This window comes from Furipterus horrens, unplaced genomic scaffold (genome assembly GCF_987537825.1).
Source record: "Furipterus horrens unplaced genomic scaffold, mFurHor1.1.pri manual_scaffold_4, whole genome shotgun sequence".
Classification (NCBI taxonomy): Eukaryota; Metazoa; Chordata; class Mammalia; order Chiroptera; family Furipteridae; genus Furipterus; species Furipterus horrens.
In genome coordinates, this window is record NW_028327174.1 from 162787389 (window position 1) to 162800036 (window position 12648).

At 53.7% G+C, this 12648-nt stretch overlaps 1 protein-coding gene and 1 pseudogene across 1 annotated transcript in view; one reads left to right on the forward strand and one right to left on the reverse strand.

The window, feature by feature from the left end:
• Nucleotides 1-479: 479 nt before the first annotated feature.
• On the reverse strand, nt 480-1197 carry LOC150013199 (dnaJ homolog subfamily B member 6 pseudogene; annotated as a pseudogene).
• Nucleotides 1198-4698: 3501 nt separating this feature from the next.
• LOC150013200 (intermembrane lipid transfer protein VPS13A-like) overlaps nt 4699-12648 on the forward strand; it is a 42686-nt gene continuing 34736 nt past the window's right edge. The window contains exon 1 of the mRNA XM_090275227.1: nt 4699-4906. Within this exon, the coding sequence (XP_090131353.1) occupies nt 4699-4906 (208 nt within the window). The remainder of the gene's footprint in view (nt 4907-12648) is intronic.

Here is a 12648-nt window from a genome sequence, read left to right on the forward strand (position 1 = left end):
TGACTGGCTTCTGACCCTGCAGTCACACTTTGGACAGTGGTCTATGCCCTGAGATTGTACCAAAGGGCTTCTTTTTTACATCTGATCTCTAATCCACCTGGGATTTTCCTTTCAAAAAACAAAAATGTGTAAGCAAAAGGAAAAAAAAAAAAGGCAACCCATGTAACATCTCTGATAATGGATCAGAGACACTGAGCACATCAGGGGTTGCCAGGGGCAGGAGGGGTGAGTAAGAACTTCTGGTGCGGGGTTTCCTTTCAGGGAGACGGAACATCCTGCAGCTACACAGTGCTGATTTCTGCACAGGGATGATACAATTTACATTATAAACAATACGTTTTAGGAAGTATTTAAATTTAATAATGGGAGTAGAAGAGCCAGTTAAATGAAATGGCCCTGGATCATTACCCAGGAACCAGGGAAAGTTTGAAAAAGGATTCTTCCAGAATGTAACATCTCTGTTACATGTGTGCGCCAAGTTACTTGTTATCCAAGCGTAGCTGCTGCTCCTTCCCATTTATCGTCAAGGACTTGAGCTGGCCGTCTTCCTCAACCTCCACCCTTTCCTGGCCGTTCTCCACAATTCTCTTTGTAGTGATTTTTCTGCCATTAACAATCTTGGTGGAAGTTGACACGGACTTGAAGTTGCCCATCCCACTACCACCACACGTGGTGGAAGCGAATGAAGTGAGGCCCCCATGACCGAGTGGCCCCCAAAAAGAAAATCCCTCTATCAAAAGAATAAAACCCTCCTCCGAATGATGGAAATCCACTGAAGGCGGAGAAGAACGAGCCTGCGCCGCGGCGCCTCCCACGCGAGCCCCGCCGAGGCCCAAAGAAGTCGTCGAAGGGGCCTTCAAAGAAGTCGAACAGAAATGGGTCCCGTCCATCAAAGAATTCCCTGAACATGTTCCTGGGGTTCCGGAACGTGAAGCCAAACTCGCTGAACGACTCGTCGAAGTGAGTGCCACCTCCACCTCCATTCAATCCCTCTTTGCCGTATTTGTCATAGATGTCCCGCTTTTTAGCATCTGACAGCACCTGGTAGGCCTCGGCCACCTGCTTGAACTTCCTCTCCGCCTCCTCTTTGTTGTCGGGGTTCTTATCCGGGTGCCACTTCAGGGCCAGTTTCCGGTACGCCTTCTTAATGTCCTCGGTGGAGGCATGTCTCTGCACACCTAGCATTTCATAGTAACCCACCACGGTGACAGGCTGTGGGGACGCGTCCGAAGTCGCGGAGCCGGCGGTGGGAAGGCCCGGTGGACTGCGCAGCGGACGTCGCAGCGGACAGCGCGGTCTCCTCGGCTCCTGTGCGGCGGGGCCGGCGGCAGGAAGGTCCGGCGGATGGCGCGGTCGCCTCGGCTCCTGCGCGGCGGGGCCGCTGGCGGGAAGGTCCGGTGGAGCCACCACGGTGACAGGCTGCGGGGACGTGCCCGAAGTCGAGGAGCCGGCAGTGGGAAGGCCCGGCGAACGGCGCGGTCTCTTCGGCTCCTGCGCGGCGGGGCCGGCGGCGGGAAGGTCCGGCGGACGGCGCCGTCTCCTCGGCTCCTGCGCGGCGGGGCCGGCGGCGGGAACGTACGGCGGACGGAGCGGTCTCCTCGGCTCCTGCGCGGCGGGGCCGGTGGCGGGAAGGTCCGGCGGACGGAGCGGTGTTCTCGGCTCCTGCGCGGCCGGGTCGGCGGCGGGAAAGTCCGGCGGACGGCGCGGTCTCCTCGGTTCTTGCGCGGCGGGGCCGGTGGCGGGAAGGTCCGGCGGACCCACCACGGTGACAGGCTGCGGCGACGCGTTCGAAGTCACGGAGCCGGCGGTGGGAAGGCCTGGCGGACGGCACAGCGGATGGCGAGGTCTCCTCGGCTCCTGCGTGGCGGGGCCGGCGGCGGGAAGGTCCGGCGGACGGAGCGGTCTCCTCGGCTCCTGCGCGGTAGGGGCGGCGGCGGAAATGTCAGGCGGACGGAGCGGTCTCCTCGGCTCCTGCGCGGCGGGGCCGGCAGTGGGACGGCCCGGCGGACGGCACAGCGGATGGCGGGGTCTCCTCGGCTCCTGCGTGGCGGGGCCGGCGGCGGCAAGGTCCGGCGGACGGAGCGGTCTCCTCGGCTCCTGCGCGGCGGGGCTGGCGGCGGGAAGGTTCGGCGGACGGAGCGGTCTCCTCGGCTCCTGCGCGGCAGGGCCGGCGGCGGGAAGATCCGGTGGACGGAGCGGTCTCCTCGGCTCCTGCGCGGCGGGGCCGGCGGTGGGAAGGCCCGGCGGACGGCACAGCGGATGGTGGGGTCTCCTCGGCTCCTGCGTGGCGGGGCCGGCGGCGGCTAGGTCCGGCGGACGGAGCAGTGTTCTCGGCTCCTGCGCGGCCAGGTCGGCGAAGGGAAAGTCCGGCGGACGGCGCGGTCTCCTCGGCTCTTGCGCGGCGGGGCCGGTGGCGGGAAGGTCCGGCCGACCCACCACGGTGACAGGCTGCGGCAACGCGTCCGAAGTCACGGAGCCGGCAGTGGGAAGGCCTGGCGGACGGCACAGCGGATGGCGAGGTCTCCTCGGCTCCTGCGCGGCGGGGCCGGCGGCGGGAAAGTCCGGCGGACCCACCACAGTGACAGGCTGTGGGGACGCGTCCGAAGTCGCGGAGCCGGCAGTGGGAAGGCCCGGCGGACGGAGCGGTCTCCTCGGCTCCTGCGTGGCGGGGCCGGCGGCGGGAAGGTCCGGCGGACGGAGCGGTCTCCTCGGCTCCTGCATGGCGGGGCCGGTGGCGGGAAGGTCCGCCGGACCCACCACGGTGACAGGCTGAGGGGACGCGTCCGAAGTCGCGGAGCCGGCGGTGGGAAGGCCCGGCGGACGGCACAGCGGATGGCGCGGTCTCCTCGGCTCCTGCGCGGCGGGGCCGGCGGCGGGAAGGTCCGGCGGACGGAGCGGTCTCCTCGGCTCCTGCGCGGCGGGGCCGGCGGCGGGAAGGTCCGGCGGACGGAGCGGTCTCCTCGGCTCCTGCGCGGCGGGGCCGGCGGCGGGAAGGTCCGGCGGACGGAGCGGTCTTCTCGGCTCCTGCGCGGCGGGGCCGGCGGCGGGAAGGGCCGGCGGACGGAGCGGTGTTCTCGGCTCCTGCGCGGCTGGGTCGGCGGCGGGAAGGCCCGGCGGACGGCACAGCGGATGGTGCGGTCTCCTCGGCTCCTGCGCAGCGCGGCTGGCGGCGGGAAGGTCCGGTGGACGGAGCGGTCTTCTCGGCTCCTGCGCGGCGGGGCCGGCGGTGGGAAGGCCCGGCGGACGGCACAGCGGATGGCGGGGTCTCCTCGGCTCCTGCGTGGCGGGGCCGGCGGCGGCAACGTCCGGCGGACGGAGCAGTGTTCTCGGCTCCTGCGCGGCCGGGTCGGCGAAGGGAAAGTCCGGCGGACGGCGCGGTCTCCTCGGCTCTTGCGCGGCGGGGCCTGTGGCGGGAAGGTCCGGCCGACCCACCACGGTGACAGGCTGCGGCGACGCGTCCGAAGTCACGGAGCCGGTGGTGGGAAGGCCTGGCGGACGGCACAGCGGATGGCGAGGTCTCCTCGGCTCCTGCGCGGCGGGGCCGGCGGCGGGTAAGTCCGGCGGACCCACCACAGTGACAGGCTGCGGGGACGCGTCCGAAGTCGCGGAGCCGGCAGTGGGAAGGCCCGGCGGACGGAGCGGTCTCCTCGGCTCCTGCGCGGCGGGGCCGGCGGTGGGAAGGTCCGGCGGACCCACCACGTTGACAGGCTGCGGGGATGCGTCCGAAGTCGCGGAGCCGGCGGCGGGAAGGCCCGGCGGACGGCACAGCGGATGGCGCGGTCTCCTCGGCTCCTGCGTGGCGGGGCCGGCGGCGGGAACGTCCGGTGGACGGAGCGGTCTCCTCGGCTCCTGAGCGGCGGGGCCGGCGGCGGCAAGGTCCGGTGGATCCACCACGGTGACAGGCTGCGGGGACTCGTCTGAAGTCGCGGAGCCGGCGGCGGGAAGGTCCGGTGGACGGCGCGGTCTCCTCGGCTCCTGCGCGGTGGTGCCGGTGGCGGGAAGGTCCGGCCGACCCACCACAGTGACAGGATGCGGGGACGCGTCCGAAGTCGCGGAGCCGGCAGTGGGAAGGCCCGGCGAACGGCACGGTCTCTTCGGCTCCTGCGCTGCGGGGCCGGCGGCGGGAAGGTCCGGCAGACGGCGCCGTCTCCTCGGCTCCTGCGTGGCGGGGCTGGTGGCGGGAAGGTCCGGCGGACGGAGCGGTGTTCTCGGCTCCTGCGCGGCCGGGTCGGCGGCGGGAAAGTCCGGCGGACGGCGCGGTCTCCTCGGCTCTTGCGCGGCGGGGCCGGTGGCGGGAAGGTCCGGCGGACCCACCACGGTGACAGGCTGAGGGGACGCGTCCGAAGTCACGGAGCCGGCGGTGGGAAGGCCTGGCGGACGGCACAGCGGATGGCGAGGTCTCCTCGGCTCCTGCGCGGCGGGGCCGGCGGCGGGAAAGTCCGGCGGACGGAGCGGTCTCCTCGGCTCCTGCGCGGCGGGGCCAGTGGCGGGAAGGTCAGGCGGACCCACCACGGTGACAGGCTTCGGGGACTGGTCTGAAGTCGCGGAGCCGGCGGCGGGAAGGTCCGGTGGACGGCGCGGTCTCCTCGGCTCCTGCGCGGCGGGGCCGGTGGCGGGAAGGTCCGGCGGACCCACAACAGTGACAGGCTGCGGGGACGCGTCCGAAGTCGCGGAGCCGGCAGTGGGAAGGCCCGGCGAATGGCGTGGTCTCTTCGGCTCCTGCGAGGCGGGGCCGGCGGCGGGAAGGTCCGGCGGACGGCGCCGTCTCCTCGGCTGCTGCGCGGCGGGGCCGGTGGCGGGAAGGTCCGGCGGACGGAGCGGTGTTCTCGGCTCCTGCGCGGCCGGGTCCGCGGCGGGAAAGTCCGGCGGACGGCGCGGCCTCCTCGGCTCTTGCGCGGCGGGGCCGGTGGCGGGAAGGTCCGGCGGACCCACCACGGTGACAGGCTGAGGGGACGCGTCCGAAGTCGCGGAGCCGGCGGTGGGAAGGCCCGGCGGACGGCACAGCGGATGGCGCGGTCTCCTCGGCTCCTGCGTGGCGGGGCCGGCGGCGGGAAGGTCCGGCTGACGGAGCGGTCTCCTCAGCTCCTGCGCGGCGGGGCCGGTGGCGGGAATGTCCGGCGGACCCACCACGGTGACAGGTTGCGGGGACGCGTCCGAAGTCGCGGAGCCGGCGGTGGGAAGGCCCCGGGTACTGCGCGGTCTCTTTGGCTCCTGCGCAGCGGGGCCGGCGGCGGGAAGGTCTGGCGGACGGCGCCGTTTCCTCGGCTCCTGCGCGGCGGGGCCGGTGGCGGGAAGGTCCGGCGGACGGAGCGGTGTTCTCGGCTCCTGCGCGGCCGGGTCGGCGGCGGGAAAGTCCGGCAGACGGCGCGGTCTCCTCGGCTCTTGCACTGCGGGGCCGGTGGCGGGAAGGTCCGGCGGACCCACCACAGTGACAGGCTGAGGGGACGCCTCCGAAGTCGCGGAGCCGGCAGTGGGAAGGCCCGGCGGACGGCGCGGTTTCCTGGGCTCCTGCGCGGCAGCGGCTCCTTGGGCTTTCCTTTCTCCCCTCTGCAACAACAAACCTTTTATTAAGTATTTAAATTTAATAATGGGAGTAAAAGAGCCAGTTAAATGATAATGACCTCTACAAATGGCCCTGTACCATTACCCAGGAACCAGGGAAAGTTTGAAAAAGGATTCTTTCAGAATGTAGAGGGGGCCTTGCTCATGTCTGGGATGCTACCAAGGCCGGGTGATAGAGGCTTCCAGTAGTGGATCAGCCTATTAGACTGTCCCTGCATTGAGGTCTCCTGGATGCACTACAGGTTTCGAAATTGGGGTCTGGCTCAGCTTCCTGGCCTTCTGATAAAGTGCAAACAAACAAAATGTCACCCACATGCCTGCATTTCCATAAATCCTTCAAAGAAGGATTATAACCTGAGACTTCCAGTAGGCAAAGCCTGGGACAATACCCTGACACCCTCCGTCAGACAGTCCAGCACACAGGTGGCCTGAGGCCAGGCTTTGCTCTGGGCCAGCTTCTGCAGATGCTCCCTGTGTGTCTGGAACTGCACCGAACCCTCCACATAAGCTGGCCAGTACTACTCCCACAACCTATCCCAGTCTCCCTCAATTCCTCACCGTTGGGCAAAGACTCCTAAGACTTTAGGTCATCTGATGGGGTTCTCTTAATGTAGGTATCACATTCCAGGTGACAGTCAGAAATCATCAAGATCAGAGCAGAATTAAATGACATAGAGTCTAAAGTAACAATTCAAAAGATCAACAAGAGTAGGAGCTGGTTCTTTGAAAAGATAAACAAAATTGACAAGCCTTTAGCCAGGCTCATCAAGAAAAAAAGAGAGAGAACCCAAATAAATAAAATCAGAAATGAAAGAGGAGAAATCACAACTGATACCACAGAAATACAAAGAATTATAAGAAATTATTACGAACAACTGTATGGCAAGAAATTTGACAACCTAGAGGAAATGGACAGATTCCTGGAAAACTATAGTCTGCCCAAACTGAATCAAGAAGAAGCAGAAAGTCTGAATAGACCAATAACAGCTAGCGAAATTGAAGCAGTAATCAAAAAACTCCCAGCACACAAAAGCCCAGGACCAGATGGCTTCACAAGTGAATTCTACAAAACATTTAGGAAAGAACTAACTCCTATCCTCCTCAGACTATTCCAAAAGATACAAGAAGAGGGAAGACTCCCAAACTCGTTCTATGAAGCCAGTATAACCCTAATTCCAAAACCAGGTCAAGACACAACAAAGAAAGAAAACTACAGACCAATATCGCTGATGAACATAGATGCTAAAATCCTCAACAAAATATTGGCAAACCGGATCCAGCAACACATTAGAAAGATCATACACCACGATCAAGTAGGATTCATCCCAGGGATGCAAGGATGGTTTAATATTCGCAAATCAATAAACGTGATACACCACATAAACAAAATGAAAGACAAAAACCACATGATCATATCAATAGATGCGGAAAAAGCATTTGATAAAGTACAACACCCATTTATGATAAAAACTCTCAGCAAAATGGGAATAGAGGGAGCATACCTCAACATAATAAAGGCCATATATGAGAAACCTGAAACCAACATCATACTCAATGGGCAAAAACTGAGAGCATTCCCCCTGAAATCAGGAACAAGACAAGGATGTCCGCTCTCTCCACTCCTATTCAACATAGTCTTGGAAGTTCTAGCCACTGCATTCAGACAAGAAAGAGAAATAAAAGGCATCCAAATTGGAAAAGAGGAAGTAAAACTCATTATTTGCAGATGACATGATAGTGTACATAGAAAATCCTTTAGACTCCACAAAAAAACTACTCAATCTAATAAGTGAATTCGGCAAAATAGCAGGATACAAAGTCAATATTAAGAAATCGAAGGCATTTTTATACACCAACAATAAAAACTCAGAGATAGAAACTGAAAGAAAAATCCCATTTACCATAGCAACAAGAAAAATAAAATACCTAGGAATAAACTTAACCAAAGAGGTAAAAGACCTGTACACAGAAAACTACATAACACTGAAGAAAGAAATTAAAGAAGATACAAATAAATGGAAGCGTATACCATGCTCATGGATGGGAAGAATCAACATCATTAAAATGTCCATACTACCCAAAGCAATTTATAGATTCAATGCAATCCCTATTAAAATACCAGCAACATATCTCACAGACCTAGAACAAATACTTCAAAAATTTATATGGAACCAAAAAAGAGCCCGAATAGCCACAACAATTTTGAGGCAGAACACAGTAGGAGGAATCACAATACCCGATATCAAACTATACTACAAGGCCACGGTAATCAAAACAGTCTGGTACTGGCATAAAAACAGACATATAGATCAATGGAACAGAATAGAGAGCCCAGAAATAAGCCCAGGTTCATATGGTCAACTAATATTTGACAAAGGGGGAAAGAACATCAAATGGAATGAAAAGAGCCTCTTCAACAAATGGTGTTGGGAGAACTGGACAGGGACATGCAAAAAAATGAAACTAGACCACCAGCTCACACCATACACCAGAATAAACTCAAAATGGATCAAAGACTTAAATGTAAGCCGTGACACCATAAAAGTCCTAGAGGAAAAAATAGGCAGGAAAATTTCAGATATCCCACGTAGCAACATTTTCACTGATATATCTCCTAAGGCAAGGGAAATAAAGGAAAGAATAAACAAATGGGACTACATCAAACTAAAAAGTTTCTGCTCAGCTAAAGAAAACATCAGCAAGATGCAAAGGAAACCAACCATATGGGAAAATATATTCGCCAATGACATCTCAGACAAGGGATTGATCTCCAAAATATATAAAGAACTCATACGACTCAACACCGAGAAGACAGACAACCCAATTAAAAAATGGGCAAAGGACCTGAACAAACACTTCTCCAAAGAAGACATACAGAGGGCCCATAGACATATGAAAGTATGCTCAACATCACTAGCCATCAGAGAGATGCAAATTAAAACCACAATGAGATACCACCTCACACCAGTCAAAATGGCCATCATCAACAAATCAACAAACAACTTGTGCTGGAGAGGATGCGGAGAAACGGGAACCCTGGTGCATTGCTGGTGGGAATGCAGATTGGTGCAGCCACTGTGGAAAACAGTTTGGAATTTCCTTAAAAAACTAAAAATGGAACTGCCTTTTGAACCAGCAATTCCATTGCTAGGATTATATCCAAAAAATCCCGAAACACCAATTCAAAAGAACCTATTCACTCCAATGTTCATAGCAGCACTATTTACAATAGCCAAGTGCTGGAAACAACCTAAGTGCCCATCTGTAGATGAGTGGATCAAAAAACTGTGGTACATTTACACAATGGAATTCTATGTAGCAGAAAGAAAGAAGGAACTTCTACCATTTGCAACAACATGGATGGAACTAGAGAAAATTATGCTTAGTGAAATAAGCCAGGCAACAAAAGAAAAATACCTTATGCTGTCACCTATTACAGGAAACTAATGAACAACACAAACAAATGAGCAAAATTGAACCAGAGGTATGTAAACAAGAAGTAGACTAACAGTAACAAGGGGGGCGGGGGGGAGGAAAAGAAAGGTGTAAGGGGATGGGTCAAGTTAAAAAATATATATATATATATGAATGACCCACAGACAGGTGCAACTGAGTGGGGACTAAATGTGGGGGAGGGGAGGGACAGGGTGCAGGGAAACAAGAGGGCTAAAAAAGTGAGACAACTGTAACGGAAAAACAAACCAAAATTTTTTAGTGGGGGAAAAATGAAAATATGAAGAATGGAAATGCCATTTCAGTGAATATTAGGACAAAGATTTTCCTTCACGTTGTATATTTTTCTCCCTATTTGATCCCTCCAGAGTTTGGCATTCTAAACAAGTAAATAATGACATAAGTTCCTTTGCATAGAACTAATAAGACCAGTTGTCAACAGAGGTTCTTTTTTTTTTTTTTTTTTTTTTGACCAAGTCTTTGACTGGAATGTCAAGCCTAAAGGAAACATACTTGGGCTCAGATTGTTACCAGAAAGCCCTGAGGAACTGGGAATGACTTTCAAAGGTAATAAAAGCCCGTGAGATAAAAGGCCTGGTACCATGGTTGGTTGTGCGGTCCACAGCAATCTTTCCAGGGAAGGAACAAAGGTTGTTTTCCTGAAAGATGGCTAGAAGGGACCTTAAGGCACAAGGAAAGACCAGAAAGACTTGGAAAAAACAGGTGTGTACAGGCAAGGATGAATGCCAGATATGTGGCACAGCTTCTGTGCCCTGAAGAACAGACTGAAGGTCACCCCAAATATTCCTTGGGTAAGTTCCAGCAAAGCAGAACTAAAGATCATAAGTGATCATTTGCTGCTCTTGTTATGTTTATGCAAACGAACAGGATAAATTAAAAATGGACTTAATGTAGTCCCTTTAAAGACAAGGAGGGTAACCTTAGGGAGAAAAATTATTATTCAAGGAAAATCACAATGATCAGTAGTAGAGTATAAAACAGGGCAACTAACCGTCTTAAAAGTTTCTTCTCCAGATTTAGAGACTTGTTTGCGGGTTATGTTACATAAATTAACACGTGTTTTTTGTTTTCAAAGGACATAAGCCTATGATCGCATTACCTGATTGATTATCTGTACGCATAAGCCTCACTTAATCCTCTCTGCAGCGCTGCCTCCTGAGACTCAACGGTTTGGCTGAACTAAATGGCTGGGTTGGGGAAGAATGGGGTGGTCTGTGGGCTTCACTTTAAAACGGGTTTCTCTTTTCTATCCTAATGGCTTGGACAGAAAAGGCCCAGAGGTCTGAGAGGGGGAAAAACCTAAACTATTTACCTCAGCCCAAACTAAGTATAATGGGCAAAAGGGTTTTGGACAGGCGAGATGTGCCTAGCACACCTTCTTACAAAGAAACTTTTTTTTTCCCCTCATATGGAACATTGAAAAATTAATCCCTGCCTTTTGTCATCTAGTAGTTATGGATTGAATGATGTCTTTTAACCCTTTTCGCCAAATCTGTTGCCCTCAGAACACAACAAGGACACCAGCCTGTTGAACCAAGCACGCCGTTGACCGGAGGCAGCCAACTGACCTGGAGTCTGCACGATCCTTCCCCATGTGGGAAGGCCACCCTCCCCTCCACACCCCCACTCTTATTAGGGTTTTCTGGACCCAAGGGTAGGTAGGACGATGACCATGTCCAGCTTGAAGCAGCTAGAGGAGCTTGAGACCTTCGCCCATTGTCCTTTACAAGATTACAAAGGGTCCTAATATTTGAGAGGGGGGGGATAGTTAATTTTTACGAACCAGGGGTATGGACTTGGGGGGGATTGCTGGGGGAGGGGGGTGCTGGGTGGAGGGGAACAAGGGGGAGAAAATTGGAACTGTTGTAACAATATAATCAATAAAAAACATTAAAAAAAAAAGAATTGTATAGTTTTAGTAACAGAAAGTATAATGAATAAAAATGCGGTTTTAAAAAGACAAGGATTTTCCTTCACGCTTTTATATTTTTCTCCTTACCTGAACTCTCCAGTATTTATCATTCTAAAGAAGTAAAAAGTGACATAAGGTTCCTTTGCATAAAACTAAGAAGACCAGTTGCTAATGGTGGTTTTTGTCAGCAGAGGCTTTGACTAGAATGTCATGCCTGAAGAAGGTTGTTACCAGAAAGCCCTAAGGAACTAAACTTCACTTTTAAAGCTAAGAAAAGCCAAGAAGGAAAAAGCCTGGCACCTTGGTTAGTTGTGCAGTTCATGGCAATCTTTCCAGGGAAGGAACAAAGGTTGCTTTCCTAAAAAATGCCTAGAAGAAACCTTAAGGCACAATGAAAAACCCAAAGGGCTTGGAAAAAAACAGGTGATTACAGGCAAGGCTAAATAGCAGGTGTGTGGCTCAGCTTCTGTGCCCTGATGGGCAAACTACAGGTCAACATAAAAGTTCCCTAAGTAAATGCCCAGCAAAATAAACTTAAAAACCATATGTAATCAATCATTGCTCTTGTTGTGTTTATGCAAATAAACAGGCTAAATTAAAACTGGACTTACTGCAGTCCCTTTACTAACAAGGAGGGTAATCTTAAGGAGAAAAATCATGACTCAAGGAAAATCACAACGCTCAGTAATAAATTATAAACTAGTACAGCTGTCTATAAAGTTTGTTTTCATTTAAATGTGAAAACACGTCTGTGACATTATCAGAAATGCTTAATTTACAGGCAAGAAGAATGTCAAGTGCCTTACAACTAAATGTCGTCCCAATAAGACAGCATCTTAAATTTAGAGACTGGTTTGTGAACTGTGTTGTGTAAATTAACATATGTGTTCTTTCTGTTTTCATAGGGCATAAGCCTATAATCTCATTACCTGAGTAATTGTTTGTACATATAGGCCTCACTCAAGAAGCCCACCTGCATTGCCGCCTCCTAAGACTCAACGGTTTGGCTGAACTAAGTGGTTGGGTTGGTAAAGTATAGGGTAGTTTATAGGCTTCATTTTGAAACTGATTTCTCTTTTCTATCCTAATGGCTTGGACAAAAAGGTCCAAAAGCCTAAGAGGGGGGAAATCCTAAAATATTCCCCTCAGCCCAAGCTAAGTATGGTGGGTAAAAGGGTTTTGGACAGGTGTGACATGCCCTGCACACCTTCCTCCAGAAAGCCATTTCTTTTCCTAATGTGGGACATTGAAAATTAATTTCTGCCTTATGTCATATAGTAGCTGTAGGTTGAATTATGTCTTTTAACCCTGTTGCCAAATCTGTTGCCTCCAGAACACGACAAGGATGCCAGCTTGTCCAACAGTGCCAGCCCTTGGAAACCAAGCATGCCTCTGCCCAGGACAGCTAACCGACCTGGACTCTGCAAAATCCTTCCCCATGTGGGAAGGCCACCCTCCCCTCCACCCCCACTCTTATTAGAAATCCCTAGACCCAAGGGGAGGTAGGACGACGACCATGTTCAGCTTGAAGGAGCTAGAAAAGCATGAGACCTTCGCCCAGTGTCCTCTATAAAATAAAGGGTCTTAAGTCTAAGAAGGGGAATTATACAGGGGCTTCATTCCATAAGGGCCTAGAAGAGTTTTGGTCCTAAGGTCACAATATCATCCTTTAAACACCTAGGACTCAAGGATTTGAATCC